Here is a 14,347-nt window from a genome sequence, read left to right as displayed (position 1 = left end):
AACGTGGCATCCACACCGGATGGCCGAACCAAATGTGGACGTGGGTACATTTTTGTGGGCCAGAAATTCACCAAGTTTGTCAATCCAATTTCAGTACTGTAGGTTTTGGGACTATCTAAGTTAAGTCTTGTCGTTTGGATATAGACGCTTGGTGTAGTGTTGCAGTGATTGCTTGGGTGGAAGGCTCTAATTTGCATAATCGTCGACACCCTTGCATTTAAGCGATACGAGTGACGTAGAACGGCACGCTAAACAACGGAGGCTGTGCTGCGTTATGTGCCGCATGTCATGACCCAATGCGAGCCGCGTTTGCGTCCTTATTGGCGTGACCGTGGGACTTTAGCGCAAAACCCCACGAGGACCTTCTTGGTGAAGGGGCTTTCTGTCTTCGCAGTTGCACTTTTCACTGGAAATAACGTTACGAATCATTACATTAGACCGTGGGAGGAGGTAATGCAACGTCCCCAGCAAAGACAATCCATCGTCATTGGGCCATGGCAAGGGTCAATAAACAGGTTATTGACCCTTGGCCGTGGACATGCCGGCGTGACTTTGAGAAACTTGAGGGGAGTCGTGGACTGCAGCTGCACTCCTTTGGAGCTGCTGCGGTGTGCCAACTGAACTCTTCTTGGGTTGAGCCATCAGTCAACCTGTCGTTCATCGATATAGCTGCTAACTACATACAGAATGCATCTTCGTTCAAGTTTTGCGTACCCTGCATATATCGCGATTGCTTTTATGAAAACCTTAACGTTGTGTGGCATCGAGATGCTGGAGGGCGTTGGCGTCGTCGAGGACAAGCGCTCGGTACGCGTGGCCCATGACATCGCGCGGAATGTTGTCGACAGCCACAAGGCGATGAAACTGCTTGGGCGTTGGTATCTGCTTGCACGCATAGGCGTGGATGCTGCGAAGAGCGTCCGCCGAGTATGTTAGCGTGGCCGCGGCCAGCTTGACGTATGCGACAAGGCGCTGGCCGTCTCTGCACGTAACGACGGCGTCTTCGACAAGGGGATGCGAAGCGACGACTTCTTCAATCTCGAGTGCAGTTGTCGCTTCGGCGCCGAGCTTGAGGATGCCGTCTTTGGATCCGATGAGGTGCAGCTGCTGTGCTGCATCGACGTAGGCAAGGACACCGAGACGTTGGCCATCGTCCGCACCGACGCACATTTCACCGACCTGCTCATACGTTTCATCGAGGTTGTCAACTACCCAAGACACACACCTGTTTTGGTCCAAGGACTTCGTCCGTGGTCATGCTTTGGATGCGAAGGACGATCAACGACGACACTGGCAACCCGACTGAATGCACTAGGGGAGCTGCAATCGGCAGCAGCATCGGGTCGGACGCCGTGTAGATGCTTGTGGGCCCGCAAAAGACGCGGCGAAAGCGTAGGCAGGGCTGAAATTTGCTGCTTGCCGTGTGGAGGCTTCGAAGCGCGCGGGGCAGCGTCGGCACTGACGTCCCAACACAGTCGACGACGTCGACGCAAGCAATGGCTTCGCCGACCTTGGCCAAATGCATCACGTGCATACTACTCAGCACAAGACGTTTGGGCTACAAACACCTGACGTGAGCCAACGGCAAACTCGTGCGCACACCATAGGGTGCCACGTCATATCGAAAAATCCAAAAATAGAATATCGAAGCCTACCTGGTGGAGCAAGAGCAACTTGGAGAGGACGGGCCCAGAGACACTTGTGGACTCGAGAAGACAAAGGCGGCTGCCTTGCACGAGCGACGAGAGCGCGCCGACGAACAGTCCAATCGGCGTTTGCATCGAGAGACAGAGCAGCGTAGCACAGTGCGCGGCAGTCGCGTCAAGGCCTTCGATGACGTCCTTGTGGCTTTGTTCGTGGACGTTCCAAGCTTGCGTGATGGCGTCGTGTGTATGCAAAACGATCGCAATGTCCAACGACAGACAAGGCGGCCGCTACGCAGACCATAAACTTTCGTGTTTGGCGCTTCTTGTGCTGCGTACGCCATGGGTTGCCATCATCGTCGGCTGTACCAAGTTCGCGTAGGTAAAGTCCGCCTTGGCGACGTTGTCTCGCAATGAGATCACCTGCGGCGTTCAAACAATGTACCCTATCTGTTAGCACACAGAATTGTACCTTGATGGACGGTAAAAGGACTTTGATGTGGACACCCTCTTCCATGTGATCGACGCAGGCATACGTTGGGCGCAGCGCACTCGTTTGTGGCGGTAAAGCAAGTTGCCCTGAGAGCCAAAACTCGACACGACCACCGACCATCCAAGCTGCAAGCACGAGGCAGAGTGTGCTACGATCGCCATGAGCATACGTATGGTCCATCGAGTCCAAACCGTAGCGGCGATGCACTTAGCACCAAGAGACTGTCATAGCAACCAAACCCGATGCATTCGAGGCCATGGGCAAGCGCGGAAACGTGTGCCGCGATCTCGCTCCGAGAGGACAAAGTGACACCTGTGAGGCAGTCGGTGACCGACACTTGTGGATACGCATGTAGCATTTGCAAGACATGGGCGGTCACGTGCAGTTCGATAGCCGTCGGCGCGTCGACGCCGTCGACTATGACCGACGCTGCGTCATTGGTCAAGACCTCCGCGTCTGCAGCTAAGGACAAGATCGTGCTTTCTTCGCCACCAAGAGGATGCTGTGGCGCAGAGACCTCGGACGCATTGCATTGCGGCATCAATTCGAGCGCGGTGGGCGGGGTAGCGACTATTGTCTCTTCCAGAGGTTGGACAAGAGCTGTTGGACCAAGCGCTGACAATTCCGTCACGAGTGCAGTGGTTGTTGGCGTCGATGAGAGGTTGGATGGCGCCTCGGAAAGCTCCTCTACAACGCCGTTCTTGTGCTCTTCGTGCTGAGGATGCAGCGAGGCTATCGCCACTTCGTGCATGCTGTTCGATGAGCCAAACGCTACTGATGAGCGCCGAGACGACGCAAAACGTCGCGGCGAATTGTCGTCGTCCCTCTCGCTGCATACATCGTCGACAGGTTGAGATCCTTCGCCGTCCGAGAGACACAAGAGATGGTCCAATTCGACGCTCTCCATCGTCGACGATGGCGCGTCACTGACCACACTGGGCGACCGTATTTCCTAGTTTCCTCGCATGCAGCGCCCCTTGTGATGAGGAAGGCTTGTACCTCGTCCATCTTGTCATGGTGGGCTTGCGTGAGGGCACGCTACGTCAACGTGACAAACAGAGAATTGCGTTTTGCATCATACCAGAAAGTCCGCGAGTTTGGCATCAACCCGAGCCTCCATATCGCGCTGCCATGTCGCTAGCTTGCTACGGCGCATGTGAGGCCCTCTTCACAGAGACGCGCAACAACGAACATATCCAAGGTTGCATGCAGGTGCTCATAGCTGCGTGCTTGTACTTGGAGCATCGTCGCACGCTCAGCGTCAAATTCGTTTTGAACCACCGCCATGCACTTGACGAGCTGCTCTGCAAACGCAATCTACATATCTGCGCGCATCCTCGTTTTCGCGTCGCCATCATCGTACCTCGAGTTCCTTGGTGAGCACCGCGATGTCAATGTCGCTGGGCGCTGCGACGGCCATCGGATCGCTGCGCTCCACCGATTCGTGTTGAAACGCCGGCCGTTGTTGAAACGCTTTCTGCCTGTCTATGGCCTTGCTAGACGGACGCCACGTAACTGATGCGAGCGTTTCAACTCGACCACCCTCGCGGATTTGAACCAATCCCATGACGACATTTCAGTAATACTTTCGATTTCAACCAATCACGGGGCCGTATCGACTCTGCCGTCAAGGCCAGTGAAATGCGTGGCATGGCAAATATCCGAATTCTGCCGACGCCAGCATTGACCATGTCTGCCGAGCGCACCTTCTGCGACGAGCTCGAAGAGGACTTGACGGTCGTCGCCAACGAGAGTGAACAGGCCTCGGACATCCTCAAGGGCGATGCGCTCCTCCACTCGATGCGGTCGTCGCTCGTCGGGCACTGGGCGCCATTCGACACGCCGTACGGACCCAAGCCGCTTGTGTACGCCGACTTTACGGCCAGTGGCCGGTCCTTGGCGTGCATTGAAGACTACATGCAAGCCGAAGTGCTGCCGCTCTATGGCAACACGCACACGACAACGTCGATCACGGGGCTCCAGTCGACATGCTTTCGCCACGAGACGCGCCAGATCGTCGCGCAGTGCGTCAACGCCAAAATCACGGGCCGCGGCGCCGAAGACGTCGTGCTCTTCACGGGCAGCGGCAGCACGGCAGCGATCAACAAGCTCGTGCAGCTGCTCGGGTTGCACGTGCCGTTGAGCAGCGACCAGGCGCGGCCGGTCGTGTTTGTCGGGCCGTTCGAGCACCACTCCAACTTGTTGCCGTGGCGCGAGTCGGCGGCCGACGTGGTCCAAATCCCCGAGAACGCAAACGGGTATGCCGACATGGACGTGCTTAGCGCCAAGCTGCTCGAGTACGCCGATCGGCCGCTCAAGATCGGGTCCTTCTCGGCCGCGTCCAACCTGACCGGACAGCTCTCGGACGTCGACGCGATCACGGTGCTCTTGCACATGCACGGCGCGCTTGCGTTTTGGGACTATGCGGCCTGCGCGCCGTACGTGACGATGGACATGAACCCCGTGCTTGTCGGCGACCAGCGGCCGTTTGCGTACAAGGACGGTATCTTCTTCTCGGGGCACAAGTTCCTCGGCGGCCCGGGCTCGCCCGGCGTGCTCGTGCTCAAGAAGCGTCTTCTCGGGAACCCCGTGCCGTCCGCGCCGGGTGGCGGCACTGTGTTTTACGTCACCGAAGACGACCACCGGTACCTCTCAAACCGCGCCGAGCGCGAAGAAGGCGGGACCCCCGACACGCTCGGCTCGATCCGTCTCGGGCTGGCACTCGAGGTCAAGCATCGCATTGGTCTGCCGTTGATTCAAGCCCGCGAAGACGCCCACGTCCAGCGCGTGTTGGCGACGCTGTCGCAGTACCAGAACATTGTCTTGCTCGGGCACGACGACGTGGCGCCGTCGCGCTTGCCGATCTTTTCGTTTCTGCTGACGGCCGGCGACCGCTTCTTGCACTACAACTTTGTGTGCGCGCTTTTGAACGACCTCTTTGGCGTCCAGTCGCGCGGCGGCTGCCAGTGCGCGGGCCCGTACGGCCAGCGCCTCCTCGGCGTCTCCAAGGAGCACCAGCGCGCGCTCGAAGCCGCGCTCATCGACAAGACCGAGGTGCTCCGCCCGGGCTTTTCGCGCGTGAGCTTTCCGTTCATTTTGAGCGACGACGACGTCGACTACATCCTCAAAGCGATTGCTTTTGTGGCCACGCATGGCTGGAAATTCTTGCCGCAGTACAAGTTCAACCACAAGACGGGCGAATGGAAGCACAAGTCGCGCTTCACAAAGTTTCCGACGCGCAAGTGGCTCTCGAAAGCACCTTTTCTCTCGGGCGCGTCGACACCATCGCCGCCGAGCGTCATCGTGCCGTCGACCGACGCGCTCTTTGCCGAGGCCGAGCGCCTCGCGGGTCTCGCGCCTTCGGAAGCCAGCGGTACGGCGGCCAGCCACGGGAGCATGCTCGATCCGTCGAAAGAATCGCTCCGCTGGTTCATCTATCCATCTGAAGTGCTGGGCGCGCTCGCAACGGGCACCGAGCTGCCGCATCGGGCGTCGCCGCTTGGCCCGCTGCAGCCGCAAGCGTACCGTGCCCGCACGCACTTGGTGGCTGTGACCGAGACGGCACCGCCAGCGACAATGGCCACGAGCTGTGCGACGGGCGCCTGCTTCGTGTGCCCGATCGCGCCCAAGACGGAGAAATACCCGCGCCGCAGCAACAACGCGAGTGCCGCCAACCCGCACGAGAGTCTCGCGTCGACGATCGCGGCCACGGGCAAGATCGCCGACCAGGTCGCCAAGACGACGCTCTTTCCGACGCCGCCGCAAAAGGTCATGCGCCTCGTGGGCCAAGCGCTCATGCAATGGGGCATGATCAACGACGGCGACCGGCTCATCTTGGGGGTCTCGGGCGGCAAAGACTCGCTGAGTTTGCTCCACATTTTGCTGACGCTCCAAAAGCGGGCGCCCATTCGGTTTGAACTCGCGTGCGCGACCGTGGACCCGCAAACGCCGTCGTTTGACCCGAGTCCGCTCAAGGAGTACATGAAGACGCTCAACGTCCCGTACTTTTACCTCTCGGAAAACATTGTCGAGCGCGCCATGTGCGAAATGAACGGCGACTCGCTCTGCGCGTACTGCTCGCGCATGAAGCGCGGGCTCCTCTACACGTGCTGCCGCAAGAACGGCTACAACAAGCTCGTGCTCGGCCAGCACCTCGACGATCTGGCCGAGTCGTTCTTCATGTCGGCCATGTACAATGGCCAAGTGCGCACGATGAAGGCCAAGTACTGGAACGATACGAAGGACATTGAGATCATCCGCCCGTTGGCCTACGTGCGCGAAGAGGCGCTCAAGGACTTTGCCTATGCGGCGCGCCTGCCCGTCATCAACGAAAACTGCCCCGCGTGCTTTGAAGAGCCGAAAGAGCGCGAGCGGGTCAAGAAGATGCTCTTCAAGGAGGAGAGCCTCAACCCCGAAATGTACAACAGCTTCCGCCGCGCGCTCTTGCCGCTCATGGACAATGATGTCTACCCGGTCATGAACGACGTCCGTGCCCGCATCGACTCGCAGAAGAAATTCAAGAGCAACGTCGTCAAGTCGACCAAAGCAATCGCCAAAGAGCAAGCGATCGCTGCCGCCGAGCCCAAGCCCGAGCCACCGGCCGACGCCAACTAAACACTACGTAACAATTTTTTTCCTATGTCCTTTGTGGTCACGCCATGGTTTGTCTTCCCGAACCGATAGCGCTGGGCATTTGTCGTCAAGGCTACTCACTGCTGAAGAGGGACGTCATATTTCCGTGCTGATCCAAAAGGCTTTATAGCTGTGCGTGATAGTTGTATTGAGCGATTCGATTGGCTCTATCCGAGGACTCTCCACGAACGGGATTGGCTGAACCAAATCGACACCCACCCTCATTGGCTGAGCTCATTGGCTAATTTTTGCGATCGTCCGGTGACGGGCAGGGGTGACGGGTCTAAATCTCAGCACTTGCGATGCTTATGCTGCAGGCGACGCCGCTCCACTACGCGGCACGCTACGGCCACTGTGACGCTGCGCATGTGCTCTTACGGCCCACGCCGAGATGAACACCGCGGACACGGTGTGTGCGTTCCAAGCCGCTAGACGTATTTTCTCGTCGTACACGTAGCATGACAGCGCTGCAGTTCGCTGTCGACGGCAACGACGTTGATATGACGCATCTATTGTCACTTGCGTGCCCGTCGTCTAGCCCATAGTAGCTAGACACGGTAACGAGATGCTCTATTCTCAACTCGACGTTTATGTCAACCTCTCTCTTTCCCGGGCGTGCCGGAATTTGATTGGTGGATGCAACAGAATGAGATTGCTTGATTGGCTATCACCCAAATGGACCCGAGCCCAGGACGACACGACAGATCCATCTTTTCTTGGGAGCAATAACAGTGCCTGCATGCAGTCTATAGAGCGGACAAGACGCCCAGGATACGATTCTCCAGAAGCGCGTCAACCCCTGCGATGATCCCACGCAACGCCAGGTGGATGAGAATATCAAGTAATAATCAAGCGCAGTATCAAGTGCAGGCAGATCCCAATCGACACCGGTTCGCATTTCTAAATTGTCTCGGTCTTGCTCATGTCCAACGAGGTAGCTGCAAAATCTGACACAAGTGCTCACGATGGTGTCTAGGGCCAACTTCTTGTCGCTCTACGTCGTGGCGACGCAGCCACATTTGCAACGCTGTTGGAAAAAGGCGTCGCATGCATCGCCGTCAACAGCGTACGTCCCTACAAGCTACAGTACAACCAGCGTCGACTCCCAGCACTGCGTAGTGGGGTCAAACGCTGCTGCACGAAGCAGCTGGCAAAGGCCACGTCGAAATCGTTCGTTTGCTTCTGCAGCACCTGCCAAAGGTCCCGTTCCGGCACTTGCAGGTGCCTGTTGGCATCAACGCCACGGATTCTGTGGTACGCGCCATGCACTCTTCCCTGATTGGTGCTGACATTCGATGCATATAATAGCTCGGCGATACGCCGCTCCACTATGCTGTGTATTACAAGCACGTGGCGATCGTCGAGCTGCTTCTCGACGCCCACGCCTCGGTGGTCGTCGCCAACAATGTATATGATTGGCATGGATCGTACCAGTATCCATCTGACACTATCGCATTAGGAACTCGAGACGGCCATTGCGTACGCCAAGCGCTACGGCGCGCACGAGATTTTGCCGCTTTTGCTCGACCGTTTGCCTTGGGAGCTCCCAGTAACGACGCCCGCCGAGGCAGCCTAGTATGTATATATCTAATTACTTAATGACCACACAAAAACATGTCTATCAAAATGAAGTCAAGTTGAATGTGCGTCTTTCAAGCCCACCAGCGAGCCTCCAGGCCCATGGTACCTGCAGTGTAGTCGTACCTAGTACCTGTACACGCCACCCGCATCGTGCGAGCAACTTCCCTAAGCGACACAAGATGATAAGGCGATGAAAAAGCATGTATTCCTTTCGTGTAAACGGCAGTAACTACGCCACAATCTGGTGCTTGCTCGCCCAGGACGGCGTCAGGAAGAGCAGTGGCGCCAAGGACGGATCCCCGGTCGCCAACGCCGTGAGCGCTTGGCACAAGAGCGGGTGCATGTTGTGCGTCTCGGACCCGAGCACGTTGCGCGCCAGTGCTTGCAGCCCCTCACACGCCGTCTCGTTCATCGCGTGCACTTGGGCAATGACGACAAGGAGCGCGTTATGGAAGAGCGGGAAGACGTCGGGAAAGAAGGTCGTGCCACCGACCCACGCCTGCTGGTGCAGCGCGTTCGCGGCCGCCCAGCGACGCAGACACGTTTCGAGATCGGCCACCACAGTCGGGAGACGGACCTTGCCCGTGCGCACAAAGTGCTGGGCGAAAAGCTGCACGAGCAGCTCGTGCTCCTTGAAGTAGTTGCCGCTCTCAGCCTCAAAAATCTTGTCGCAGAGTACGTTGTACGCGTGGCCGTCGGACGCGCTGATGCACTCGTCGAGGCGCGGATAGAGCGCCGTGTACGTCGTCAAGTAGCTCGCAATGGCCTCTTGGAGACGCCCGACGTGGCCAAATGTTTGGGCCAAGTAGGCGACAGCATACGGCAGCACCATCATGTCGGACGGCGCCGCGTGCGCCGACGTGACCAAGGGTGCGACCGTCGCGCGGATGGCCTCACGCACACAGGCTTCGTCGTCCTGGAGCAAGACGAGCGCTGCGAGCCAGCCGTCGACGACCAAGTTGGCGTTCGACTGCTGCGCCAAAAGCTTGCTCAGATGCAAGCTGCGCGCCGCCGCCAGACGAACGACCAGCGGCTGCAGCTCGTCGCTGAGCACTTGAATTTGACACACGAGCGTCTCGGCGAGTGCCGGCGGCGCCGACACCGTCGCCGTCGCATGCAAGAGCGCGAGCACCTGGAGCGCGGCAGCCTTGGACGTGGCGTCGACCGCGTGGACACTGAGCTCGAGCAACGTGGGGAGCGCGGGCGACACGTGCGTCCAGACCTCCAACGATGACGGTGCGAGCGTCACCAGCAGTTGCAACTGGCGGCCCAGCGTCGGCGGGTGTGTTTCGACCACGACTTGCGCGGCAAGAGTTGCGACAAGAGACAGTGGCGCCATCGCCGTCGCTTGGGCCGCACACGCGGTCGTTGTCGACCGCCGGAGCTCAAACACGGAGCTACGGAGGCCGGCGCGCACGACATCGGCATGCACGGGGTGTGCGACAACGTAGCTGACGACAAACGCAGCCACTGCTTGGTGGACGATATCGAGGCCCGGGCTCCGGTGGCGGGGCACGTCGTCCTTGTACAGCACTATGCACGCATCCCACATGCTTTGCGTCAGCTTTGCGTCCGGCGCATGCTGCAGCACACTGGAGACGAGCTGCAAGAACGTGCCCTTGTTGGTCATGCACTTGAGCGCGAGCGCAGAGGGCAGCAGCGCCGTGCACGCTTCCACGATCGGCGCCAGAAGCGCCGCAAACGCCGACGCCGACACGAGCTTCTTGGCCTTGTCGTCGGCCGCACGGTCGAGCAGCGCGAGCAGCTGCAGCAAGGTGCCGTGCATCGCATTGTGCGACGTTCGGCGCGGGATCCACTGCGTTAGCGACGGCAAGAGCGATGCAATCACATCGGCAATGTCCTGCGTCCGGACAATCGCAGCGAGCGCATGGGCGGCAATGCGTCGGTGAAAGATGTGCGATTGTGACGCGCACGCCGTCACCATGGGCACAAAGGTCGAGAGCGGAAGGACGCTCGTGGTCGCCCCGTCGCCCGGCCGGAGGCGGCTCATCAAGAGCAGAAGCGGGTATAGCGCCGAGTTGGTCATCGCCCCGACGTGGTCGGCCAGGAACGTGTCGACGCCCGTGCAGCGCGAAAAGACGTCGGTCGACGAGACACCGTTGGGCGCCGCGCCGTCGGCCACCTGCTTGTCGCCGATCGCGCGCTGGGTCGCGGCCGCAAAGAGCATCATCGACGAGTTCCGGACGGCCCACGACGTGCTCTCAAAGCCATCGATCGCGAGGCGGAGCATCGACGGCACGTGCGCGGCCATGTCTTCAGCAAGCACAGCATCTTGCGCGAGGAGCTTGAGAATGTTGAGCGCATGGACACGCGACTTGTCGATGGCGTTTGCGCGGCCACCGAGACGGAGAAGCACGCTGAGCACCTTGGGCAGCATCGTCGCAGCCGCGTTGCGGGGCTCAGACCGAAGCAGCGCAACAAACGAGCTCGCAAAGCCCGCCGAGCGGCGCAAAATGAACGCCTGCTCCGCGTGCTCGAGACGCGACAGCAGCGTGTCGCACCACTTGGCCGGCCACGTGCCGAGGTGGCGGTGGCGCTCGCTGTGGTGCAGCAGCGATCGGCAAATGCCTTCGAATGCCACCGAGACAGTCGCGACCGCACCGCCATGCTTGAGCTCAAAGAGCGCGTTGAGCAACGTCGCGCCGGCCTTGTGCAACGACGTGAGGAGCGCGTCGTCGGTGACCGTCGCCAGCGGCAGCGCCAGCCGCACGAGCGTGTCCATAGCCGCACCGGCTTCGCGCGCCGCAAGCCAGCTACCGACCACCGCGCGCTGCTCCGTGTCTGGGTCCGTGTCGTCTTCATCGAGGACCACATGGCCACGCGAGTCGACGGCTTTTGCGCGCAGCTGCTCGGACGTAAGGACTTCGTTGGCCACGTCAAACGTGTCATCGAGCGACGCAGCGCCAATGCCCGACGTCGCGTCACCAACGACGCTCAGTGCGAGTTGCATGCTTTCCCAGAGGCACTCGAATGTCGCCGACAGCGTCGTCTGCCACGTCGGCAGCGTCACTTGCGCGTCGTCGAGCAAGAACCGGATCGAGAGCAAGAGGCCGTGGATGAGTGGCGGCTCCGACACGTCCGCGTTCGCACGCACGACGGCAAGACGCGACGCGAGGATGCTCACGAGGTGGTCGACCAAGGCTTGCTGCACCGACGCGCCCACAATCTGCGACTTGGGCACAATACCAAATTGCACGAGAAGCGCGCTCTGCTTGGCCAACAGCCGGAGGAAGAGCGCGCCGGCGTCCGTCTCGCGCTGGCGCGGGCTGCTCGCGAGCGTGAGCGCCCATCGGTACAGCGACTGGAGGTTCACCGCGTCGTCGTAGCCGGGCAGCGGCGACGGAAACGTCTCGAGAATCGAGTACGCAAGCGCACGCACCTTGTCCCACGAGCTAATGAGCGCGTTGAAGAGGGCCTTGGTGACCGCCGGAAACAAGAACGGCGTGCCGTCAAAGATCTGCAAGTACAGCTGGAGGATCTCGAGGCCCATCGTCACTCGCTGCGGCGTCGCGCCGGGGTAGACGCACGCAACGACGAGGTCCGCGACCCAGCGCGGAAACTGGTGCGCCACGTCATCCGTTGTTGCGGCGTCCCGGCGGCAGCTCTTGCGCATGCCGTCGCGGATCCGGAGCAGCATTGCTTTCAGGCCAATGATCGACTTCATGCGAAGCGACGGCGCAATCGACTTGGCGCTGGCGATGAAGAACAGCTGGACGAGCTGCAGGTCCGAGGGCGACGGCAGCGCGGTCGTCTTGAGGCTTGCACACACCATGTCGTACGCTGCCATGCGAATCTCGCCGTCGGCGTGCACAAGCCCAACGTGGACTTCGTCGAGCGTCAGCGTCGGCGGCGACGCCACCGACTTGCGCGCACACTTGACGAGCTCCAGCATCGACCAGAGCCGCGTGTCGGACGCTACGCAAGTCGCATAAGAAGTCCATGAAGAAGGTACATGGACGGTACCTGGCTGCGCGCGGAGAGCGGCAAGGAGCGGCGGTACACTGGCCGCGTCTGATTTGATCAAGATTGGGAGCACATACGTGGCGACGCGGAGGCGGCTGCCCGCGTCATTCGACAAGAGCGCGTGCACAAGGTACGGCACCCACAGACCGGCCCACATAGCAGCATCTTCCGTCGTGCACTTGAGATCGTCGACGACTTGGACAAAGAGACAGGCAGCCGCCGCCGAGACGTCCTTGTTGGCGACGGCCACGAGCACGGACGCAAGGAAGCCTTGATGCGACGCGAGAAGACCCTTTGCCGTCACCTTGGGGAGGAGGACCGTCGTTGCCAGGTACCGCGACCGACTCTCTTCTGGTTGGGCCAGCACCCGCGTAATGATCGCTGTCCACTTGTCCAAACCGGCCGACGCCTTGAGGTCGAGGAGTGCAACGAGGTGCGTGAACATTGGCGTCATAAACTGGTTGATGCGCTTCGACGGATGCTCCCAGTTGAGCAAGACGACGTCGAGAACGTTGAGCACCGAGGCGGGTGTGAGCACATCGGCGGACGTGCGCTGCGCCAGCGCAATCGTACGCCGCAGGAACATCTCGAGCACCTGGAAGGCATACAGACGCGTGTTGAGCGTCGGCGCACCGACGCACGAGCGTAGCACCGTGTCAAATGCCACTTGCAGGACGTTCGAGGATCGGAACGGGCGTTGGAAGGCAGCGTCGTCGATCGCGTTGAAGAGACCGCGGTACAAGGCGAGGCGCGAGAGAGGCGTGAACGCCGAGAGGTCGAGGCACCGGAGCCAGCCGGTGACGCCGGCCGACGACGGAAACACCCATGCGAGCATGTCGCCGGCAAAGTCGTTGCCGTGGTAGTGCAGCTTGAGGAGAAGCGCAGTCACGAGACCGACTTGGGTGAGGAGGTCCTTGGCGACGACGGGCGAGTTGAGCACAATGACGCACTGCTGCACCATGGCCTCGAGCGTCGCATGCAGCGACCGCGGCGACCCGATCGCCGTCGTCGTCGAAAAGAGCACGACGCGCGTGGCGGTCTTTTGCTGCACGGACGCGAGCAAAATGAGCGTCTTGAGAAGGTTTTGGCAACGCTCCGACGCGTGGATGACTTCGGACGACTGCATGACGTCGTCGTCGTCATCGGTCGTGGTCGTCGCGGCGTACGCTGCAATGGGCGCCGAGAGCACGCGCAGCTGCGTCGCGCAAAAGGCGAGCAGCGACGCGAGACCCGGGTGCCCGAGCGGGTGCAGCAGCCAGAGCATCTCGGCAATGTGCGGGCACTCGGCGAGGCCGAGCAGCTGGTCGATGACGTCGAGCGCCTCCGAGGTCGCGTCCGCATCGGTGGCCGTCGCGACCTGAAGAAACGACTCGACTTCGTCCGCGAGGACATCCGAGAGCGACGGCGACGCGAGGTGCGGGAACGCCGCATCGTACGAGAGCAGCGCATCGAGAATCGGGAGGATCGTCTTGCGCATGAGCCGCACCGGCTTGGCAATGTACAGGCGAAAGGCAAAGCGCAGCGCGGTGGACGCAAACGACCAGAGGTCGGCTTGGGCGACGGCGTCGAGCTCGCGGATCGCGGGTGCGGCGGCGACGACAAGCTTGAGGTGCGAGCGGAAGAGCTGCAGCGCCTTGAGCTGCGCGTACGAGTCGGGCGCATGGAGCAGGTTGTGCGTCAGCGCGCCGAGGTCGAGGTCGAGCGTCGCGTTGGCACCGGTATGGAGCGAGACGGCGACCGGCGACGGCAGCAGGATCGAGCGGATGTCGGCGGGCAGCGGCGCGTCGGCGGTCGCGAGGCCATTCGCCTTGACGAGCGTGTTCAGCGACTTCTTCTTCTTGCGCACCATGGCGTTGTGAGCAGCTTGCCGCAAACTGAAACGACGCTGATTGGTCGAAACAACTGGCTGAAAAGCCACCACTGGATTGCATCGGTTTCGCGATCTTTGAGTTTGAGTTTGGAGATGCCAACGCCTTTGCTCGCAAAGACGCTGCACGCTGCATACAAGGGTGCT

General features: G+C 60.4%; 4 protein-coding genes across 4 annotated transcripts; 2 read left to right on the top strand and 2 right to left on the bottom strand.

Moving 5' to 3' along the window:
- Nucleotides 1–633: 633 nt before the first annotated feature.
- On the bottom strand, nt 634–3,604 carry SDRG_10615 (hypothetical protein). The gene is made up of 10 exons (XM_008616612.1): nt 3,500–3,604; nt 3,329–3,453; nt 3,218–3,281; nt 3,136–3,174; nt 2,328–3,088; nt 2,116–2,284; nt 1,983–2,066; nt 1,656–1,934; nt 1,226–1,558; nt 634–1,179 (listed from the first exon to the last, which is right to left on the bottom strand). The coding sequence occupies exons 1-10, from the start codon at nt 3,554–3,556 to the stop codon at nt 748–750; spliced, it is 2,343 nt and encodes a 780-aa protein (XP_008614834.1). The 5' UTR covers nt 3,557–3,604; the 3' UTR covers nt 634–747.
- Nucleotides 3,605–3,732: 128 nt separating this feature from the next.
- On the top strand, nt 3,733–6,780 carry SDRG_10614 (hypothetical protein). Its single transcript, XM_008616611.1, has one exon. It carries the CDS (start codon nt 3,778–3,780, stop codon nt 6,748–6,750), a length of 2,973 nt encoding a protein of 990 aa, XP_008614833.1. The 5' UTR covers nt 3,733–3,777; the 3' UTR covers nt 6,751–6,780.
- A 910-nt stretch (nt 6,781–7,690) lies between these two features.
- SDRG_10613 (hypothetical protein) lies at nt 7,691–8,396 on the top strand (the record flags this gene model as incomplete). The annotated part of the gene is made up of 5 exons (XM_008616610.1): nt 7,691–7,702; nt 7,745–7,834; nt 7,888–8,022; nt 8,077–8,175; nt 8,228–8,396. 5 exons carry the CDS (start codon nt 7,691–7,693, stop codon nt 8,342–8,344), a joined length of 453 nt encoding a protein of 150 aa, XP_008614832.1. The 3' UTR covers nt 8,345–8,396.
- Nucleotides 8,397–8,532: 136 nt separating this feature from the next.
- On the bottom strand, nt 8,533–14,212 carry SDRG_10612 (hypothetical protein). The gene is made up of 2 exons (XM_008616609.1): nt 12,334–14,212; nt 8,533–12,285 (listed from the first exon to the last, which is right to left on the bottom strand). Exons 1-2 carry the CDS (start codon nt 14,180–14,182, stop codon nt 8,579–8,581), a joined length of 5,556 nt encoding a protein of 1,851 aa, XP_008614831.1. The 5' UTR covers nt 14,183–14,212; the 3' UTR covers nt 8,533–8,578.
- Between the last annotated feature and the right edge of the window lie 135 nt (nt 14,213–14,347).

Source organism: Saprolegnia diclina (genome assembly GCF_000281045.1).
Source record: "Saprolegnia diclina VS20 unplaced genomic scaffold supercont1.36, whole genome shotgun sequence".
Classification (NCBI taxonomy): Eukaryota; Oomycota; class Saprolegniomycetes; order Saprolegniales; family Saprolegniaceae; genus Saprolegnia; species Saprolegnia diclina.
The sequence above is the reverse complement of the archived record's forward strand: the minus strand, read 5'-3'. Positions and strand labels throughout refer to the sequence as shown.

Bases quoted from the DNA above. Each gene is read 5' to 3' on its own strand.
- SDRG_10615 (XM_008616612.1), bottom strand. From the start codon at position 3,556: ATGGCCGTCGCAGCGCCCAGCGACATTGACATCGCGGTGCTCACCAAG. The intron at 3,175-3,217 runs GTATGATGCAAA...ACGTTGACGTAG, and splicing joins CCAAACTCGCGGACTTTCTG to CGTGCCCTCACGCAAGCCCA. The intron at 2,067-2,115 runs GTACAATTCTGT...TGAACGCCGCAG, and splicing joins TCCTTTTACCGTCCATCAAG to GTGATCTCATTGCGAGACAA.
- SDRG_10614 (XM_008616611.1), top strand. From the start codon at position 3,778: ATGCGTGGCATGGCAAATATCCGAATTCTGCCGACGCCAGCATTGACC.
- SDRG_10612 (XM_008616609.1), bottom strand. From the start codon at position 14,182: ATGGTGCGCAAGAAGAAGAAGTCGCTGAACACGCTCGTCAAGGCGAAT. The intron at 12,286-12,333 runs GTACCGTCCATG...CGACTTGCGTAG, and splicing joins CGCTCTCCGCGCGCAGCCAG to CGTCCGACACGCGGCTCTGG.